Genomic DNA, 22,725 nt, shown 5'->3' with positions numbered 1-22,725 from the left:
GGTTTAATCCCAACCAGTAATTTAGCCCCACACAGCTGCTCCCTTGCTTTCTCACCAGTGGAATGGGGGAGGGAATCAGTAGAGTAGAAGTGAGAAAATACATAGAATGAGTTTAACAAGTTACACAAAAGCTTTACACACGAGCAAAGCAGGACAAGGAATTAATTGCTTTCTATGGGCAGGCAGATGTTCAACCATCCTCAGGACAGTCAGGCTTCATAAGCCAAAATGATGACTTGGGAAGCCAGAAACCACCACTCTGAATGTCACCGATCCCTCCTTCCTTAAGCTTATATGCTGAGCATGTTATATGGTATAGAAAATGCCTTTGGTCTGTTGAGATCACCTGTCTTGGCTCCGTCCTTTCCCAGCTTCTTGTGCATCCCCAGCCCACTCACTGGTGGGGTGGTATGAAGGCTCTTGGAGAGAAAAAAATTTCTTGAAAAAGAAAAGCTCTTGACACTGTGTAAGCACTGCTCAGCAATTGTGAAAACATCTCTGTTTTATTATCACCATTTTCAGCAAAAATAAAAAAAACCACACCCCCAAATGAGCTACTGTGAAGAAAATTAACTCTACTCCAGCCAAAAACAACTCGCAATGGCATCTATTTATACTATATACTTCTTTTCAAAGGCTTCTATGATGTCTTGCTTTGTTGTATGCAAAATGTTGGTTCCTGTACTTTCTCGTTTCTATTTTGTGCTGTTGGGATTCCTGGAGTATCTCAGTGTGATCACTGTAGCTTGATGGGGACATGGGTACAACAGCATCTTTGAGTTTGGTGTCTGACCCAGCAGCTACAAATACCCATCATGAACAGGACTGTATCCTGACACAGGAATTTTAAATTGTTCTTAAATAGAAATACAATAAGAAAGATGAGTAAAAAAGTTTTTGTCAAATACCCCTTCTTTTTCTGTGGAAAATTTTAGGTAATCGATTTCTTAATATAGTTTTAGAAATAATTTTAAGAATTCAGTATTGAGAACTACACCTCTCTGTTACTTTGTTTTCCAAAGCGAATAGAAAATTACAAAATTATGAAAGCTAGTAGAAAATTACAAAAACAATTGTGTCATTTATAGAAGACAATGTTAATTTAATTCCTGTTTTACTATTGGTATTTCAGGAAGGATAAGTACAGTGATGTAGTTGCTTTAACCTGTTCAGTTTTTGGTTTCTTTGCTTAGCTGATGAGAGTGCTGGTTAATGCAAAAGGGTAATACTTTAGGAGAGTGTTACACTTTAGAAAAGGGTTCTTAAATTGTCCTTGGGTAGTACTAAACTGTAAAAGGGACTTGCCTCATATTTACTCTTTTTCATGTTTATGGCCTGTTTATTCCATTCTCTCAGTGTAATTAATGAGACTTTTTCAATGATTATGCCATCTGTACATAACTTTGCATGTAAAATAGCCACGCTGTGAAGGAGAATCTGCCTCATTAGCATTGTTTCAGTTCTTGAGTAATGGTATTTCAGTTTTTTGTTATTGATTGATACTAATTTAAGGCACTTTGTAATGAAAGAGTCAATTATCCTTGTATACACTGCTTTCTTGTGTTCATTTTGCTGTCTATCTTTTCACTTATTAAACACTAAGTGGAGGGTAACTTCCTATTTAGTGGGTTAACAGAAGAGTTGGAAAATCTCGTAGTCTGAGTTATAGTTAGATAGGTATGTCATAACTTCCCTGCAATGTTTTGACAGACCAATACTTTCCTGTCAGGAATGCAAATTCAAATATTGAACAGTGTACCACCCTCCCAGACTTCTTTTTATTAATTCTTATGGTCAGCATTATATTTCATGGTAGCCAGGTCTCTCAGTATACCTCTGACTCAAAGCCATGTTAAATAAATAAGATGTAGTAGAATTTTATTCGTCCTTTTTCAAAATGTGAATTTAAGTTTAGCTTTAGTTTCATTGTAAAATAACTGAATATCTAAAATACATTTGCTAGTGCTACCTAATGTCAAATGTTAAGCCATATCATTGTAGTTTCTGGTAATTGTTATGTTTCAAATACACCTATTTATTGCATAAATTATAGAGTCTTGATGGTTAATATTTTTTTCTTTCTTTCTGAACAGGTATTAAACCTCTCTGAAAAGAGGTATGAACTTGGCAAGCTTAACCCAAAGGTATCAACTGTCTTCCATAACATAGCTTTCTAGTGTTAAATACAGCTTAAATGGCCTGATAAACCCTGAAGCTATGCAAGTGTTGATATACAGAATAAGAGAAGCTTTGGAAGATACTAAAACACCCCACATGCATCCCCTTTTTTTTTTCCTCAAGTTCTGTTTTGTGTCTGTTAGATCTGTGTTTTACACAGCTATTCCTGTTATTTTCTTAGACTTTACACACAGGACCATAAGCCTGTTGTGACTTCTGAAAAACTTCTGTTGGGTGATACAAATTTTACTTCAAGTATACTTTTTTTGTGCAGTCACAGGATACAAGAGTTGTATACTGTAACGTACAGTCAGCTGAAGCTAGTGAACTTGATTCAGATAAGGACTTCCCCTTTGTACTATCTTTGAGTAGTTGCTTCTCTGCACAATAGAGACATAAAGAATTTCAGAATGATTGATGTCTGACTCTTGTTCCTTCTCACTAATTAATGTTTTTGTTTGTTGTAAGAAATGATGTGCAGGTACACTTCAGCATCTGTTATAAGGCCAGATAGAATGGCACAGATGTGTATTTACAGCAGTAGATTTACAGAGATAAGCTAGCTACCTGAGGAAAGTACTGAAACACCTCTCAAGTTTAACTTTTTGCATGCTTTATTGATCTTAAAGGATGGGTTTTTTAATATTAGGCATATGTTGAATGCATAATATGTATATATTGCATATGTTTTGTTAGTAAATATGCATATAATAAAAATAGGCTTAGTAAACTGTATTATGTAGTGAATAGAAAATCTGAACAAAATTTTTACATGCTGTAATCATGTTGCACATGAAGGAAATAAACTGAAAATAAAATTAAAGCCATCAAAAATCATTATTTGCTCTAATTCTAATTGAATTTACTGGTACAAAATACCAGAAATGCTAAATGAAAAATCATGTAAGAAATCAAGACTTTCAGAAATGTTGTCACTTCTAAGTGGTTGGTGAGATTGGGATGGTACGAGGAGGGGGAGAAGGAAGTTTTTTGTTTATTTGTTTTTATAAAAGTACTCGTATCCTAAAAATCCACAAATTCCCTCTTCACGTTTAGAGACCTGTAAGCATCATGACAATTGAATTGCATGACTGTCTGAGATGGGAAAAGTTGTGAATACTTTCAACCATGACATTTATTTAAATCCGGATTTTAGTATGTGATACTAGGGTCGAGGTGTCTCTCGTAAATGTTACTTGTTTAATTGCAGATTATGGATGTGGGGTGGCCTGATTTCCATGCTCCACTTCTTGATAAGGTGTGCACCATCTGCAAGGCTATGGAGTCCTGGCTGGACAGTGATCCTCAACACGTGGTGGTGATCCATTGCAGAGTAAGTGCTGTGGATGAGTTTGTATTCATTTTCAAAAACCTTGTCCTTTACTCTTCTTGCTTAAAAAAATAAAAAGTTAGATCTGTTTTCAATGTTGGCAACAGTGTGGCAGATGTTCTGTTGATGTAAATAAGCTTAAATCCATTGATCTTCCATGCTTGTTAAAGATGTCTTTTTTATGACTTACTTCCTAGCCCTTGCTGTAAGTATAGCGTGAGCCAATGTTACTTCATCCTTCAAAGATCACTGTTACTTCTGTAAATGTATTTAGAAGCTTGAGGTTTTTTCAGCTTGATGGAAAACTCTCCATGTTCTCTGACACTCATGAATTTTGTTGCTGCAAAAAGATAGCTACTGTATCACACATCATCTCTTTAGACTGTGTGTGGTTGTAGGAAATGAGGTCATTAAGGACCTTTGGATACTTTTGAAAGGTTTTAATTGACAGCATCATTGCAGTGCCTTAGAGTAAAGCTACCAGTGTGCTGTGTTGCTTCCTCCTGCTTGCTCACAATAAACAGAAGTAAAGAAAAACCTTAGTTAAATTTGGATAAAATGAATTCAGAACTGGACTGGTAGCTGCGCTCATGACACTTGATGCAAACCTATCTCTGTATCACTGGCACATGTTATTCTAAGCAAAATAATGGTGATAATGGGATGGAAACTTCAAATCCAGTTTTGTAGTCTCCAGTCCCAAATTTCTTCCAGGCAGAATGTTGTATGAAACACTTGAAATGTTACTAGTTGCAGGAATGCAGCCAGGAAAACGGCCCATATGTGGGACAAAAGGGAACAAAGAATTTCTGGGTACACAATCAAATGCAAATTGATAATGCATGTTTTTGATTAATGCCTTTTGCTAATATAGATTTCCAGCCACAGAGATAGATACAGCCACCTACTATCAGCTGAGAGACTGAAAATATATTGAAATCTCTGAGAATTACTGCATGTTAAATTTTATTGCATTTGTCATGTAAATTATTTAAAGACATTACTTTAAAGACATTACTTTAGAACACTTTTTAAATTATCCAAAGAAAATCAGTTACTATAAATCTCAGGTGTTGGGGAGGTAAAAATGTGAAAACATGCCAGAAAGGCCTATTCTTTCAAAGATTTCATCCTGGGAATTGCAGCATTGTCTAGACTTGTTGTGAATGATCTCTGAAAAAATAATACAAAATTAGAGTAGTTCATGCATTTTTTTTCTTTTTTCCCAGTTGATTCCTCTTAATTGGTAAGATTTGACAGGCCTGCACATAGAAATCCTACTTAGTTGTTTTTTAATGTCATTTGTCAGCCAGCTTACATTGACAGATAAGCTGCTACTCATTATTTCCACCTTTCCATCAACCTAGGATACATGAGAAAGGACTCTGAATCTCTTGCCTTGAAATTGTATTTAGTATGGGTCTTAAATATAATAATGCCCAATAATGTAATACATAAGTTATGATTCCCTTTTTCCTTATACAGGGAGGAAAAGGAAGAATAGGTGTAGTCATATCATCATATATGCACTTTACCAATGTTTCTGCAAGGTAAGTATGAGTAATGCATGTTGTGTGTTTTTTTCCAATAAACATTGGGGAAAATGCCTTTTAGTTGATTACTGTCAGCTTACTGTTTGTCAGGTTTTCTTCTCAAAGAATTTTGAAGCATGTCTTTCTTAACAGAGGCTGCTTTCATGATAGTTTTTGTGTAATCCTGCTTCCAGTAGGAGACTGGATTAGGTGAAAGCCTAAGGTCCCTTTGAAACTGAGATTTTATTGTGTGCAGAAAGCTTTTCTGAAGGATGTTTTCAGATGAATGATAGAATGTGCAAGAAACCATTTTTATGTCATGGTACTATCTTTATTCTGTTAAACCTCTCTGTTTGCCACATCCATCAAGTAGCCTGTTGAATTGGTGAGAAATTATTCCTTAAGTACTTGAGAAAAACTGTTATTAAAATCTGGAAAGAGTGTTTGAATAGGGAGCTCCTAGACATTGATCCAAGTGCAGAATGAAGTGTAAGGAATAATCTAGACTTGAGTTCGCAGTCGGTTCAAACGATAGGTGTCTGATTACTTAGTTTTAATAGTTTCTTTTGGAGTACTCAGATTATGAGATGACAATTGACAATTTATATTAAAAATGATACAGTTTGATAAATGGTCTCAAAAAGGATGAAGTGCATTTTGGATATTTTTGTTGGGATTCTAATCACATTGTTTTCCTTTGGGGTTTTTAAATTTATACACATACATAAATGTATGTATATACATTTTATATACATACATAAATGTATTAAAATAAGAGTACACTCTAAATGTCATGGTTAAATCAAATTTGGTCCTGAATTCACACCAGCATGTCAGTAATAGATTTGATTCACTACTGTAGTTGATGGAGTCTTGAATCACTAGAGGTTAATGGCAAATTACTCATGGATTTCAGGCAAACTAGAATCCTGGAAAGTAATCTGTGTTCATTGGGGCAAACCAAATTTATAAGTAATTATGGACCAAGAAACGAAGTGCATTGTGTACACCAATATGTGCTGAAAAAACCACTTGCTTCAGTGATTGCCACAATTTCATATTTTGCTGAGAAGTATTGTGAATGGCTAAAACTGTCAAGTGAAGGTAGTACAGTTGTTATGGTGTGATTTCAGTGTTGCAGTATTATGTCATCCTTAAAGGTGGTACCTGGCTATGAATATATTTTAATAACACCATTACAGTCACATTCAGGTGGTGGTTTGTTAAGCCCAGCGGTGAAAGGTATCAGCTTTTACCCCAAACAAATTCAGGATTCCTTCAGTGTGAAGTTGCAGGAGAGGACTGAGCTTGGAAGCCCTCTTTAACTTTCTGGATATCTGGCAGCTGCTATCCAAAGCTTAACTTTTCTGTGTAAGGATGAGGTTGGGGGTTTCCCAGCTAGGATTTGTGTATCCCCATTATCAAGACTCTTGCAAATTGTACACAGCAACCTTGCAGAAGCAGAAATTACTGCAGATGCTGCTGTTAAGGGTGCCATCTACTGTGTCTGAATTGTTACTTGGAAGACCTTGAAGATGTTGGCACTAAAGAAAGTTCATACTTGTTAGCGTGCATAGGTGTCCTGGTTCTGGCCAGGACAGGGTTAATTTTTTCAGTATGTTTGAGGGAGCGCGGCCAGTACCCAGAGGTTGTTCTAGACCGCCTCATGTCATTGCCAGGTGTGGGGGGAAGGGGATCCTTCAAGGGAGAAGGGGTCCCTTTGGGTTGAGATAGTGTGGCAGACAGAGCCATCCAGCACTGTCTATTGTTGGGGGTTTCCTTTCTTCTACTCTCTGTCATTAGTATTGTTGTTACTATTCATTTTCCTATCTTACTCCTGTGTCCAGTAAATTGTTCTTATTCAAAGACCAAAACCTGTGATCTTTGCCATTGTGCCTCCAATTCTCCTCTCCATCCCACTGCAGGGACGGGGAAAGGAGGGAGGGAACAAGCAGCAGTGTGGTTTGGAGAGCATCAGTAGGAGCAATAAATTAGGGAATTCCCTTCCTGAACCAGGACAACATGCCAAAAAAATCTAGGCTTAGTGAAATCCTGTGAATTTATGCTTAGCACCTGCTGTAAAGGCAGGCTAAGAATTAGGGTTGAGGTTGTTCAGTCTGGAAGAAGAGTAGGCTCCAAGGAGACTCTCTGGTGGTCCTCCAGTACCTGAAGGAGGTCTACAAGATGGGTGGAGTGGGACTTTTTCAAAGTAAGGCAGTGATAGGACAAGTGGGGGATGGCTATAGACTGAAGGAGGGTAGATTTAGATTAGATACTAAATATAAAGAAAAAATTCTCTAATGTTAGCGTGGTGAGACACTGGAACAGGTTGTCCAGAGAAGTTGTGGATGCCACATTTCTGGAAGTGCTCAAGGCCAGGTTGGATGGGGCTTTGAGTAACCTGGTCTGGTGAAAGGTGTCCTGCCCGTGGCAAGACAGTTGAAACAAGATGATCTTTAAGGTTGTTTCCAAGCTAAACCGTTCTATAATTCTATGAAAAATCTTTATTGATGCAACCTCCCTTTAGTTATATGTTGTAATATCAAATTTTCTCATTTAGGAAGGAATAATGGGTCATCAAATTTATGAGGTCAAACAGAGCTCTTTGCAATTGTTGACAAACTCTATTTTAACAAGCAAAGTGCTAGCAGTTTTTGGCCAGTTAGGAAGAGGCTGCTTAAATTCAGGATGGCAGTGGGGTGAAGATGAATGAAGATATATGATGGATTAAGTGAGAAGAGGATTTGGGTCAAGAATATTTTAAGTACACACTATGTAATTTTGAACAGCCATGAAGAAAAGGCTCGACTTCAAAGCTTGATCCAGCACCCTGTCAAGACAATTGGCATCTTCTGATTAATTTTTGGAAAATGCATAAATTTCATTTTTATCCTGATATACATATGTGTAGTTTGCAGGTTGTTTTTTCCTCTGAACTCATTTAGGTTGAACTAATTAGGGAATTTAAAAGTTGAGATTTTGGTGTTGTCTTGGTTTAGGGCAGATTTGAGAGAGAGAGCCTCCAAAAGCAGGCCCCCCCAGAAAGCAAACCTACATGGCCCCTCCTCCCACCCAGTTCGGGAAGAATTTTCTTGGTGAGAAGTGGAAAAAACCTGTTTATTTAACAGGCCAAGCACTCCCCAGCACACAAAATGAACAACACCGGATGACAAAACTCATTGGCCGCTCTGAAGAGACGACAAATTCAGGAAGTCTTTCCCATGGATGCTCGCTCTGTTATCAATCCCTCCAGCACTGGGAAAGGCTGTGGCCCAGAGTAGACCCCGGCAGGCTACAAAGTGCAAGCTCTCAGTGCTCCCCAGGTCCCAGTCCAGAGCAGGTTCAAACAGTTCCAAGAAAAGGGAAAAAACCAGTCCAGGGAAAACTCTGCCTCAGCTAGCTAAACTAACTGAAAAGCAAAGGAGTGCTCTGTTCTGCTCTGTCAGTGCCCAGACACCACAGTGGAGGAGTAAGTGCAGGCTGATAACAAACTCTGTGCTTCTTCTCCCTGCCTTTGTTCTCAGAGCCAGTCTTGAAGGCACAGAACATAATATCCAGCATAAACAGAACACATGGGGATGCTTGGGGATACAAGCATCATAACGTCGCCCTAGGATTGGTGTGTTCTTATATTTTGGAACTTCCAGATCTTTTATGTTCTGATGCAAATTAAGACTATGAACTATATCTGTTATGAGACACATTGTTTTTGTCTGGAATAGATATGCAAGAATCACCATAGCATGTTACTTGGCATATGTGATAAATAACATTCTTACTGATGTTTGGCACTTCTTTTTCCTTTTTTTTCTGTAACCTCTTGCCTTCCTTCACCCAAAAAGACCCACATAAGAGCCATTCTGGATAAATAATAGAAGAAAATGTATTTTTTGGAATATGCTGCTCCTTGATTGTGTGTTTGAAGTGTTTATGGTTTTCTGATGTAAAATAGTTCTTTTTCAAAGAACTGTTTTACATCAGTCACTTCCTTGATGGCTCAGGGTACAGGAAACAAAGGCTGAATGAATTACTGACTGCTTAAATTAACCTCTATCCTGGTACTACAGTTCTTTCTGAAAAAGAAAATAAGTTTGTGTTTTATAGAGAGAATTCCCAGTGGCACATTCAAAAATTATGGCAAGTATCCTTCTTTGGGAGCCTGAGTCATTTGGTTCTGCCAAAATTTTTTGCATTCTGATTTCAATGTATTCTTGTTGGAAGTATGCAATTCAGTTTATTGAATAAGGATGTAGGTGCTTTGCTCAGGAAGGAAACTATCTTAAGGTGTTGAATATGAAGGTGTCAGTGGAATAAACATCATTGTGCACAATATCCAAATTATTAGAGTTGCTAGTTTTTTTAAGGTGCTTGTTTTTTTTATTTTTCTTAACTTCCCTCCTTTTTTTCTTCCAAATATTTCTGCATATTTCAAGCAGTAGCCTGATGAATTTTTGAGATAACACTGAAGCAGAATAACATGTGTCTCTTTCTTGACAGTGCTGATCAGGCTCTAGACAGATTTGCTATGAAGAAATTCTTTGATGATAAAGTTTCAGCTTTAATGCAGCCATCCCAAAGAAGGTATTCGATTTGTCTCTAATTTATATCAATAGGAAATGTCATAATTATCTTCTGGATCCATCCCTTAATCCTTTCCCAGCTTCATGGAGGCTATTTCCACAATATCCTCCCGTGCTTCCTGAATTTTCAGCTCTTTATCTTATATCAATATTCCTTGATTGATGAGATCTCTCCTTCAATTCCTGCATGTGGTCCCAGACAGACAAGACCTTTTGTACCAAACTGTTATCTAATGGGTTCTCACTGCATTGTTTATTAACAAAGAGATGTCACAATCTTGATTGGTGCAAGATAATAATAAACTAATTTTTCTCTGGTATAATAATGAGTATGTGAAGTGTGCTGATTAGTGTGCAATAAAGATCTTTTTACTACTTATTTAGAGGATCTGCAGATTATGCACTTGCCCCATGCCCATGCTAGTAAATGTTTGTCAAAGCATGCAATATTCATTATGTTTATCTGGATGTATTACCTTTTCAGGCTGTCTGTATGACAAAGGTTGAATCAGGATTTGAAGTAATAAGCACTTTGGAAAGTGAATAGTTCTGGGGTTCACTCTGTACCTTGTTTTTATAACAGGGAATTGAATGATTCAGTACCAAAAGAGACTGATATCCATCAGACAAATAATTGTGATATAGGTGAATCTCTTTTAGAAATATGAAATATCACCTGGGTTTGATTTGGTAATTACTGTTTTGGGTTTTTTTGTCTTAATCCATGTGTATGCAGTCGGTAGTTTAGAAGTTGTTTAAAGTATAAGAATTTGCTAGTAATTAAAACAGAAAAAACAGTAGCAACAACTAATGTAAGGTGTTTGATTCTGTTAATCTCTAAATAAAAACTTACCAGTTACTTTTTTAACCCATTAGGTGACATGCACAGCTCTTTTAACTTGAGAAATAGTAACACAACATTCCATTAGACTTGAAATAAACTTTTCATTAGTAGAAGTTGACTGGCCTTTTTTTTTTGTTTCAGCTTTGTTCTTGCGTATATGTGTATCGCATTTCAATAATAAGGATTTGAGGATGCTGCTTACCAGAGAAGTGTGAACCATAGCAGCAAAAGGAAAGAGATATTGTTAATCTTCCCATCCAGAAGCTCTAGACAGCAGGCATATTTCAGTGAGAGCTAGGAACCTCCACAACAGCCTCTGAATTTTGTATCAGGGCAGTTTTCCAACCGTATTGACAAGAAATTTCAGTAGCTACTGACTTGAGTGAACTGTATGTGAGCCCTAAAGCTAGATGTTAGGTATAAATGGTTGCATCTAGCTTTCCTACACCCCCTTCAAGGACGTTTGCTTAATTCTGCTGGGGGTAACTGCCGGTGGGAGGGTCTCAGAGATACTCAGTTTGCTTCTTGACTGATGGAGTTAACATCTTTGCTCACCAGTACTGAACTTGAGCTGCCCTTGCCATCTTCCAGACATATACACATACTTAGGAGTGTAATTTCTCATGAGAACAGAAGTAGCTTTCCAAACTGTTTGTCAGAACTGTTATCCTAAATCTCACCTCTCCTACCTTTGCCTGGCCTGGCAGTGGCCACTAATCTTATTGCAGAGAAAGGAAAACCAACTCTTTTAATATCTGTGGATAATTTTATACTCCTTTGTTCCCATTCTGATCAGTCAGTGGCCTTTTAATATGCTTTTTCTCTGAAACCATTGCTGGGTACTTAATTAGTGATATCATTGGTAAAACCCAGTTGATGTATAAATGGGTATAATTTAAGTGGATCTCAAAATTGTAAAATATGAAAATACACCATTTTTTCCACGTTTTGAAACCTTTTCTCTGCTAAATCTTGTCCAGATAAAAATAAATTGTGGCCACTAAGTCACTTAGCTTTTTCCTACTGCTAATTGGGTACTGTAACAATGGCAAGAAAAGTAACTGTAGACCAGATCTATTTTGAATCCATTCTCAGATAAGCAGTTGAAGATTTCTCTGAATGAGAAATGCAGATAGAGACCCTTCATATAAAAAAAATTTCTCACAAACCTTCAGGATAATGTTTGAATGCTCTTCTCAAAAATAAGCCAACTGTCTCTAGGCCCCTTAAGTGCACTGCCTTGAGAAAGGTTTTCAAAAATTCAGTCTAATTTTTGTAATAATTAAAAGAAGCTGGTAAAGAGAAAATGGTCACATTGATAATAATAAATAATTTATTAAAGTCGTGAGAGGTCACTGACAAAACATTTTAACACAAATTTTTTTGTCATGTTAGGTGTGCCACTTTGTAAAATTTGTGCTTTGATGTACCAAATCCTTTCAGAAAGACTGAAGGAGAAAACAACAAAAAAAAAGTTGCCTTTTCTTAACATTAAAAATAAACTGAGCTTTGCAAGCTCTCTGTAAAATGAAATCTATTTTAAATTACCCACAACCCTCATTCTGGGGTAGTAAAGCTGTTGTTACTCAGTGGGATATCCTTAGTTGTGGTGATGCCAGGAGTTCAGTTAATGAGATCTGTGCTAAAGGTGAAAAAAAGGTGATTTTTCTCTATACATTCCTGAGAATAAAATTAAATGAAGATCTTCTCATAAGCATGGGAAAAAAAAGGACTCAAAGCTGGTGGAAAAATTAAAGACACTGCAATGATGTTTACTTGCATGTATTTGCTCATGAGCTTGTGACCAAACCACGTATTAAATTGCAGAAATAGAATAATTTTCACATTGCTGTGGTAGTTTTCCTCTTGTTTTGTGCTGAATGAGATCACTTCTCATTATGAAGATGTTATTTGACAGCATTGCCCTTAAGATTTCTGATGAGGGCACTTCTTGCTCTTGTTTTAATGAAGATGACTTCACTGTAAATTGGATGGAAACCATATCGTGTTGCTGTGAAAGACATTTGAGACTACAGTTGTAACTAGGAATGTGTACCAAAACAATTGACTGTACTGTCTCTTCTACTTAATTTCTTACTTAGAGTAGTAATGTAAATATCTAAAATAAAGATATCAACCATAGCAATGTAACAGCCATGGATTTAATACATTGGTAAATTAAAGTGTCTTTTCATGCTGTTTTGTGAAGATTATTATTTTGGCTTTATGTGCATTGTCACAATGCTATTCATTACCCATAATCTGGAAATACCATTGTGTAAATAATGTATTTCCCTAGTATTAGTGGTTTTATATAATTCAGATAAACTTTTTGTTTTCAGATACGTGCAGTTCTTAAGTGGCCTTCTATCTGGATCTGTGAAAATGAATGCAACCCCTCTTTTCCTGCACTATGTTATCCTTCATGGCATCCCCAACTTAGATGCTGGGGGAGGTAAATTACCTAATTTTTCCTATTCCGGTGTAGGATCAAAGTCTTGTTTCATTTTGGAACTTTCTAGAAAGGCTGCATGAATCTCAAATTAGAATTAATATCTTCTTGATGTCCATCCAAATATTCCCAATTAAGTAGCCAGAAGAGAAACATTCTAAGAGTAAAAATTGGAGCAGGTGAAATAAATTTCTTGTTTTTTTTAAATGAATAGTTGATGCTATTTGTGTCTGCCTATCTCTGAACAGTTTTGGTCTCTGTTACTGCAAAGGATCTGGGAACCTGGTCAGGTTTCACAGTAATTTCCTCTTTGTTTTGGGAAATGATGATAAATATAATCTCTTTTCTGTTTTGAGATTGGATTTTGTGTTGATAAGCTGTTCAGATAAGGTATACTTACAGAATTACACAGAATAATTTTGTTTGGAAAAGGACCTCCAAGATCATAGAGTCCAACCTTTGACCCATCATCACTTTGTCAACTAGATCATGGCACTAAGTGCCATGTCCAGTTGTTTCTTGAAAACCTACAGGGATGGTGATTCCACCACCTCCCTGGGCATTCTGTTACAAAGTTTAACAACCCTTTCAGTGAGAAAAATTCTTCTTGCTGTCCAAAAGGAGCTTCCTCTGTGCAGCTTGAGGCTATGACCTCTTATTGTATCATTAGTTGCCCAGGAGAAAAGGCTGACTCCCACCTTGCTGCAATCTCCCTTCAGGCAGTTATATGGAGTGATAAGGTCTCCCTGAGCCTCCTTTTCTCCAGGTTGAACAACCCAGCTCCCTCAGCCTCCCCTCATAGGACATGTGTGGAGACTCTTCACCAGCTCCCTTGACCTTTTCTGGACACACTACTGCATTTCAGTGTCTGTCTTGAAGTGAGAACTCAGCACAGTAGTTGAAATGTGGCCTCACCACTGCTACTAACGTGGCTTACTATCCTAAGGGGATTTAAAATTAAAATGATAGAATGAGATAATGTGCTAGAGCACTGTGAAGGAATACAACTTAATGGTTGCACTTGATGAACTTAGAAGTCTTAATGATTTATGATTTGTTTCTGCATTTTTATGATTCGAAGGTAAAATAGCACTGGTCTTTTGTAATATAATCAGCATGAATTTCCAATGATTATATTGCCATTGTTGTTTAATCTGATTTTATTACTAAATAACTGCTTAAATAAGGTTAGGGTATTGTTTGTTCTAGGTAGAAATTTAAGGACCTTATTAATTTTGAAAAAAATCTGAAGATCAAATAATTTGTTTATTTGGAAAATATTTTTATTTTATACTGAGGGTTTGCTTTCTTTTGGCCATTATCATTCTTCCTTTATTAATTTTGTTTTCTTGCAGAATTTTTTTCCTTAATTACCTTACGAGAATCCTGTAAAGTCCCTCCCTATTGAATTCAGAACTAGTCTACAATAAAATGAAATGAAATAAAATAAAATAGAATACCTTTTAGCCTAAAATAAAATAAAATATAATACCTTTTAGCCAATTTTGCTTTGAAGGGTATTTTGACATGGCACTTATGTGCCATTTTGCTGAGTCTGGATGTGCATGAAACTTCCTAGTTGTAATTGTTTTCCTATATCTGAATGTTACAAAACACCCTTTTTTTGGTTGGATTCTTTTCAGCTTGTTGGCCTTTTCTGAAGTTATACCAGGCTATGCAACCAGTTTATACATCTGGAATATAGTAAGTTGTAAGCATTTTCCACTGTGTTTTAATTTAGGTTTTAATTTCCATGATTACAGAATTACATAGCCTTTTTTAGTTTGGTTTGTGGGTTTCTTGTTTGTTTTGCGTTTTTGTGTCTTTAAACCATCTATGTTTTTTCTTCTGTCAAGTAGCATACAGTCAGAAAATCAAAGTCGAATCTGCATTGCTATAGACCCTGCCCAGCTTTTGAAAGGAGATATTATGGTGAGTTAATTGTATGGAATGAAAATCTATTGACATGACATTTAGTTTACAGTTTCTGACCTGTTTTATGCTGTAAAAAAAAAATACTTGATGGAATGCCTGGAAATACTACAGAATAATTTAGGTTAATTTAGTCATAATTTTTGGCTTTCATGGGAATTAAAAGTCTTGTAAAACTCAAACAAGAAGGTTTTTAGGAGGAAATTGTTTTCAAAACAATTGCTCTCAGCATTCTCATTTTGTATCATCACCAAGTCCAGTAAGGCCTGTATTGCTCTTTTCTTTATAAAAATTACTGTGGGGAATATTTGTAATTTGGCATTAAAATATCTTGCCCTCTAATTTGGCAGGCTGTGTGCACAACTGTAAAACTATCTGCTATAAAGAAAATGCCTAAGTAATTCTAAATTGTTCTGGCGCTCAAAAAAGTGCGATACCGAATAAGGGATAGATAATGTCCGAGGTCTGGCCAGCAGAGGGTTAAATTTTGCAGTAGCCAGGCAGGGCATGGTTTGGACCCAAAGGTTATTTTGTATGACCTCGTGTTATTTTTCAGGGACAGGGGGAGGGCTTCCTTCCTGGTCAGGTAGCGTGATGGAGGGAGTGCTCAGGTATTGCTGGGGTTTCTGGGAGGTAGGGGGGAGGAGGGATGGGAGGGGTCTGTGAGCAATCATGTGTGAATTGTGTAGGTTTTGTATACTTGTCCTCTCCATCATTTGTATTGTTGCTGTTACTGTTTGTGCATCCAATCTGCTCTCCAGCCTGCTGCTGGGGAGAGGGGGAGGGGTAGTGCTTGAGCAGTGTGTGTGGTTTGGAGTGTTTCAGTGGGAACACTGAATTGGACAATACCATTTCTGGACCACAATAGTCTTTCTTGGCGCCCAATGTGAGGCACGAAAGGTTAGGATAGCAACAGGTCTGCCAGAGTGGGTTTGAAACAAATTTCATTTAAGCATTTTGTTGCATTAGGTCCAGGAGCCACTGGTCACAATGTTGCTTAATTTGTCGATGTTGTACCTATGTATATTTCTGTACCTCATCATATTTTTCAGATCAGGGAGAGGGATCAGGCTTGTTTTGTTGGTGTTCTATGTGATACAAGCTTATGATGTGGTAACATCAAGGACAGTGAGGGTCATATGGATGTGTATTGAGTACTGCTCTCCTGCCCTTACCTCCAGCACTATCTTTGTGTAACATAATAATCATACCCAGTTTGTGGGGGGAACAGCGGAGAATGATTTTCCCCAGCTTTTCACCTCCTTTTTCTCTTTCGGACCTCTTACAACAGTTTTTGAAAATTTTGAATTCCCCTTGGATATTTAGGAAAGCTTGTTCCTGTGGCTAGGTCTTCCCTCTCTCCTCAGTCTGGTCCACACCATGTTACAGGAGTCACCAGTTACAGGAGATTTTTAGGAGGGTCTTTTAGAGATCTGCCCCCAGGGTGGGTCATCATGAGTGGCATGGAACGTAGGAGAAAATGGGCCAGCTTCTGAAGGACTATTCTGCTCCAGTGGTTTGTAAGGTCACCCCTGAACAACTACAAGACTCTGTTGAAGTGATAAAATATGCAAAAGAAGAAATGCTGTGGCAGTTCCAGAGAGGAATGAAGTTTTGCAATGTGCTGGGCTCTGGCTGCTGTTTATTGGACATTCCTCATTACCAGACAGCACACTCCGGGGGAAGGGAGGAAAGCATATCAACAGGCACTGTGGCCACTCAGACTGCAGCTGAACCAGAGGAACAACATGTGCTGGTAGCAGTTGCTCCTATACAGAAGAAGAAATCCAAGACTGACTCAATTGGCATAATGAGGGATGAAGAGGCAGTAGAGGACTACACAAGAGGAAGGAGCAGGGCTATCACCTGATCTCTGTCCCCGGGTGAGCTGGGAAGTATGAGTAAAGATTTCAGCCACCAGCTGGGTAGCCCCTGGTGATGTGGCTGGTCTAATACTGGGATATTTTGTCCCATGATATGAAACCAGATGGTAGTGAAGCCAAGCAACTGGGATTTGTGTCCTGGAATGTGTACATTGGGATTGGGAAGAGGACAGCATCTCAGCCTCAGGAGGTGACTCCTGTCAAGTATAGGGAGTGTTTTGTATCTTAACAAGGGTGATCTGTTAGTGCAGTGAGACAAGTAGAACACCATGGAGAAAGGTATCCAGTACTTGAGAGAATTAGCTGTGCTGGAGGTATTTATAAGGATTCAAATAATGAGCAATTTCCTATAAAGCCAGATGAAGTCTAGTGTACACAAACACCACATGTGGTGGAAGTTCCTAGGAAGTGCACCATTGCTGTATATTAACTCATTGACAGTAATGTCATGGAAAGAAGGTGAACAAAGAGTGGATAATTTGGTTGCCAAACTCTAGCTGTATGAAGAAAGTATCTCTTCCTCCCTATGGGCCTGCATCTTGTCCATAGAAGGACTGTCCTTCTGCAATTCAGAGAGCAATTCAGAGAGCAATTCAGAGGACCTCCTGCAATTCAGAGAGGACTACCAGCAATTTAAAGAAATGTCCCATGCCCTGCCAGTACAGACAAGTCTCTGCTATTAGCAATAAGTGTTGTCCTACTCAAGAGAGAAGGTACACACTACAAAGTAACCTGTGGTTTTACCTGCATAACCATGGAGAGGATATATGGAGGTGGGATGGAAAACCCATCTCTGTGCTAGCAGCACTGGTGTGTGAATTGAGAGGAAGCACAACTACTGCAGAAAATTCTTCAAGGATAAATCCTGCTCCAGTTTCCAGTAAGACCTCAGAGAGAATAGGACGACTGGTGCTACTTCCAATGCTCTTGAAGGGATCTTCATGCTTACAAGAAATAAGTAACAAGTACTGTTACAGGAGGGGCCCTACCTTCAGCCAGGTGTGGGAGAGGACGGTCTGATTTATTTGACTTCATGGATCCCATGGCCTGGATCATCAGACTCGCATGAGTGTAAGGTTTTAGTTGACACCAGCATACAATGTACCCTGATGCCATTGAGATATGTAGGGGCAGAATCTTGTGCTCTTTTCGGGGTGACAGCTGACTGTAATGGAAGCTGTAGTGAGCCTGACTGGGAATGAATGGCAAAAACACCCAGCTGTGACTGGTCCAGAAACCCTATGCATCATTGGCATCAATTACCTTAGGAGAGGGTATTTTGAGGACCCAAAAGGTCATCATGGGGCTTTTGGTGTCTCCACAGCTGCTATGGAGACAGAGGAATTTGGACAGCTGAACACCTTACCTGGTCTCTCAGAGGACCCTTCTGCTGTGGGACTTCTGAGAGTCAAAAAACAATAGGTATGGGTCACTGGGACAACAATGTACCCTTGACAGTAGTGCAACAAAGCATGACACCTCAATTTGTCGTAGCATGGCGGCCCCGGCTGGGCAATAATTAACACTGGCTCCATGATTCTAGAAGGCTGATCACTTGCTTTATCATACTATACTTATTAAGAAAGACATATCCCTTACAGACAGTCGGATACAAGTGGACCCTATTGGTCCTTGAATCCAGACACCATCACCATTGGCCAATTAAGAAATCACCTTTTGGTAAACAGATCTCCATAACACATTCCACATATTCACAAAAACAGGTGCAGCAAGTGAAGATAAAAATGGTTTATCATGCTTTTCTCTGATCTTCTCACAGGCTTCCCCAGGACAATGCCTGGGAAAGTTGTGTCTGTTGCTCTCTGTGACCAGAGAGCTGCTGCCACAGTGATTCCCCATGCATGAAGTGATTGCTTCAGAGAGCCAGGGAGTGGTCAGCAAGACTCTCTCACCCTTTATTAGTCCTGTATGGCCAGTGCATAAATCCATTGGAGAGTGGACACCACTTCTGAGTGCTGCTGTGCTGGGCATGCTGGAACTTCACTATGAACTGGAGTCCAAGGCAGCAATATGGTGTTACTTTTCACATTGCTAATGCATTTTCCTCCATTCCTTTAGCAGAAAAGTGCAGGCAACAGTCTGATGTTATATGGAGGGGTGTCTAGTACACCTGAAACTAACTGCTCCGGGACTTGAAGTAGCCCCACTATTTGCCATGTACTGATCCAGACTGAACTGGAAAAGGGCAAGGCTCCAGAATACTTGCAACACATTGATGGCATCATTCTGTGGGGTTACACAGCAGAGGAAGTTTCTGAGAAAGGCAAGAAGATAATCCAGGTCCTTCTGAAGGCTGGCTGTGCCACAGAGCAGAGTAAGGTCAATGGACCTGCCCAGGAAATTAAGATTTTAGGAGTAAAAGGGCAAGATGAGTGTTGTCAGGTTCCAGTGGATATAAGCAAAAAAAAAAAAAATAGCAGCTATGTCCCCACCAACCAGCAAGAAGGAAACACAGGCTTTCCTAGCTGATAGAGGTTTTTGGAGGATGCATTTTTCAGATTTTAGTTAGATTGTAAAACCCCTCTATGAAGTGAAGAAGAATGATTTTAAGAATAATGATTTTAAGTGTGGTCCTGAACAACAACAAGCTTTTGAACAAATCAAAACAAAAGACTGCTCATGCAGTAGCCCTTGGGCCAGTAAAGACAGGATAAGATGTGAAAAGTGTGCTCTATACCGCAGCTGGGGGGAAAATGGTCTTTCCTGACGTGGCTAGCAAAAGGTATCCAAGGAGTCCTGAGGACAAGCCCTAGGGTTCCAGAGTCAGGAATCCAAGGCCTGCTATACCCCTACTGAAAAAGAGATCCTGGCAGCTTATGAAGGGGTTTGAGCTGCTTCAGAATGATTGACATCAAAGCACAGCTCCTCCTGGCACCTCAACTGCCAGTGCTGGGTTGGATGTTCAAAGGGTATTTCACACATCACTGACGCTTCATGGAGTGAGTCATGCTAATCACATGGCTAGCTTGAATAGGAAACTCCAATTGCCCAGGGATCTTGGAAGTCAGCACAAACTAGCCTGTAGGCAAAAATTTGGTACTAACATCAGAGAAGCAGGAGGAGAAGGTGACATGCTGAGGGGGTCTCACCATATAATTGGCACCGGAAAATGAAAGCAATATTCTCTCTTTACCAACAGTTCCTGCTGTATTGTAGGGATACATTGAAAACAGAAAGCTGCTGTATAGAGTCCTATGTGACAAGTTGCAGAAGCTATTGAGGGACAAGGTGGATCAAGTCAGGTCACAGAGCTGAAGGGCATCCAGTTGGCTTTAGGTATCACTGAATGAGAGAAATGGCCAGCACTCTACCATGGATGGTGTACACATGGATGGGGGCAAGTGCACTGTGGGGGTGTCTGTACCGGTGCAAAAAGATTAATTGGTAGCACAGAGGTAAACCTATCTCGGCTGTTGAATGATATCAAGACATTGCTGCCTGGATAGAGAAGTTGGCTGCAAAAGTACCTCATGTAGATGCACACATACTGAAGGGTCAGGCTACTGAAGAACGTTGCAACAGCAGGGGGATCAAGCTGCCAAGATTAAAGTGTCTCAGGTGGATCTGGACTGGGAACATAAGGGTGAATTATTTCTGGCTTGGTGGGCCCATGACACCTCAGATTATGAGGGAAGAGATGCAACATACAGATGGGCTCGTGATTGAGGGGTGGATTTAACCATGGGCTCTATCTCTCAGGTTATCCGTAACTGTGAAATGTGCTGCAATCAAGCAGGACTAGCAGGTAAAGCCCCTGTGGTATGGGGGACAATGGTCAAAATATAAGTATGAGGAGGTCTGGCAGATTGATTGTATCACACTCAGGCAAATCCTCCAAGGCAAGCACTACCTTCTTACAATGCTGGAAGCAACCACTGGAGATGTACCTTGTGCCTCATGCCACTGACAGCAGCATCATCTTGGGCTTTGAAAAGCAAGTCCTGTGGAAACATGCCACCCCAGAAAGAAGTGAGTTGGACAAGGGAACAGATTTCAAAAATTGCCTCATAGACACCTGGACCAGACAGTGTGGTATGGAGTGGGTGTATCATACTCTTTATCATGCACCAGCCTCTGGGAAAACTGAACATTACAATGGACAGTTAAAACCATATTGAAAACAATGGATGCTGGGACCTTCAAACATCGGGATGTAGCGGATGCCACCTGGGAGGTTAACATGAGAACTCTACCAATTCAGCTGGCCCTGCTTGATCAAAACCTTCACATACTGCAGAAGGGAATAAAGACCCTGTGGTGCATGAGGAACATGTTAGGCAAGACAGTTTGAATAAGTTCTGCTTCAAGCAGAACTTCATGCATGGGACTGTTTTTACTCAGGGACCTGGATGCACTTGGTGTGTAATGGAGAGGTACAGGGAAAATGTCATGTGTACTTCTAGGGGACTTGATTTTGGGTGAGAACAGCAATATTGAATTGTATAATGTTGGTTGCTGAATGTCATTGCCAGTGTAAACAGTGAGAACAAACAGTGAGAATGGACTGCTCCAGATACACCAGTCATGAGCTCCTGTTGCAGCTTGCAACCACCCAACAGCACACCAGCCCTTCTGCCTTAGAAGACACCTAGGACAGATGGAAGTCACAGTCATGGACTGAATTAACTCAGCAGACAACTTGGAGGGATTAGGCGAGTGGCTATGGAAATGATACCTGTGCTTGTGTGTGTGTATGTACATATATATATATACGTGTGTGTGTGTGTGTGTGTGTGTGTGTGTGTGTGTGTGTGTAGATGGAAGGTGTGGGTTTTGGGCATGATGTAGATGGCATAGAATAAGGGGTGGATAATGTCCTGGTCTTGTTCAAGACAGGTTTAATTTTTGCAATAGCTAGAACGTGCATGGCTAGGACACAGAGATTATTATTCCATACCACCTTGTTTAATTTTTTTGGGATGGGGAGGGGCTTTCTTCTGGTCTGGTTGCATAGTGGAAGGATACATAGTTGGGTATTCTGTGGGGGGGACGTTTGAGCAATTGTATATGACTCATTCATTTGTTGTTTTGTTTTTTTTTTTCTTGTACACTCTGTTGTTGCTGCTACTTTTCATTGTCTTATTTCACTGCTGTTTTCTGTAAATTGTTTTTATCTTGGTCCGTCATTTTGTCTTTTGTGCCTCCAATTCTCTTCAGCCTGCTGCTGGGGAGCAGGGGAGAGGGTGTGGTCGAGTGGTGTGTGGTTTGAAGTGTTTCAGTGGGAACATTGAATTGGGGAATACCATTCCTAAACCACAACAGTGTCCTTGGTATCAGATGATTTTTTTATTTTCCCTCCCTATTCAGTTCTGTATATTGTTCTTTTGTTCTTTCACTGAAAAAGGGAGAAACAATTTTAAAATATACTATTATGAATTGGAATACTCTAAAAGTTTGAGGCAGTTTCAAATTAAGAACATTTTGTTAGTGTTTGAAGGACTGTTGGTACCTAAGGAAATGGAATAGATCACAACAGAAATCAGTCTGAGATAAAAACTCAGTATCTCTCAAATGAGATTTTAGAATGGAAAAAGAGCATGTAGCTTTTCAGTAATGCATCATTTTAAAAGAGATAATCTTCCTTAATATTATGCTATTATTTGAGATAATTCTGAACAAACCAGTGTCTTTTTCAGCATTTCAGTGTTTCCTAAACAAAAACTTCAGTTTTGAATATTTTTTTTATTATGTCTAAGAAAAATCTTCAGTGGTATCAGACAAAAATGATCTGTAAGATGCTCCACCTCTAATTCCTGAAAGGTTTAACTATTTGAAATGCATGTATGTATGTTTGTTTTAAAAAAGGTAAATATCCTTTCTTGCCTTAGATTTAGGGAATTTGTTAACATCATGTGAATAGCATGTGGTGATACAGAACAGATGCAGCTGTTGAAAAGCTGCACTGACATCTGCAAATGCATATAGGAATTTTCCAGCACATTACAGTGGCTTGCATTAATTCTTGATTATGGC

The 22,725-nt window shown here is 39.0% G+C and overlaps 1 protein-coding gene across 2 annotated transcripts in view; it reads left to right on the top strand.

Annotated features, from left to right (window-relative positions):
* The window catches only part of TNS3 (tensin 3), a 125,236-nt gene that overhangs the window by 14,373 nt on the left and 88,138 nt on the right, over window positions 1-22,725 (top strand). Inside the window, exons 4-10 of one of the 2 annotated variants that reach the window (XM_084222384.1) lie at window positions 2,094-2,144; window positions 3,389-3,511; window positions 4,994-5,058; window positions 9,538-9,621; window positions 12,807-12,919; window positions 14,560-14,620; window positions 14,776-14,848. In XM_084222384.1, the coding sequence (XP_084078510.1) occupies window positions 2,094-2,144; window positions 3,389-3,511; window positions 4,994-5,058; window positions 9,538-9,621; window positions 12,807-12,919; window positions 14,560-14,620; window positions 14,776-14,848 (570 nt within the window). Of the gene's footprint in view, window positions 1-2,093; window positions 2,145-3,388; window positions 3,512-4,993; window positions 5,059-9,537; window positions 9,622-12,806; window positions 12,920-14,559; window positions 14,621-14,775; window positions 14,849-22,725 lie in introns of those variants that run through there. The other variant, XM_084222383.1, reaches the window with a different exon arrangement.

This window comes from Fringilla coelebs, assembly GCF_963513975.1.
Source record: "Fringilla coelebs genome assembly, chromosome: 1".
In the NCBI taxonomy this organism is placed as follows: Eukaryota; Metazoa; Chordata; class Aves; order Passeriformes; family Fringillidae; genus Fringilla; species Fringilla coelebs.
The sequence above is the reverse complement of the archived record's forward strand: the minus strand, read 5'-3'. Positions and strand labels throughout refer to the sequence as shown.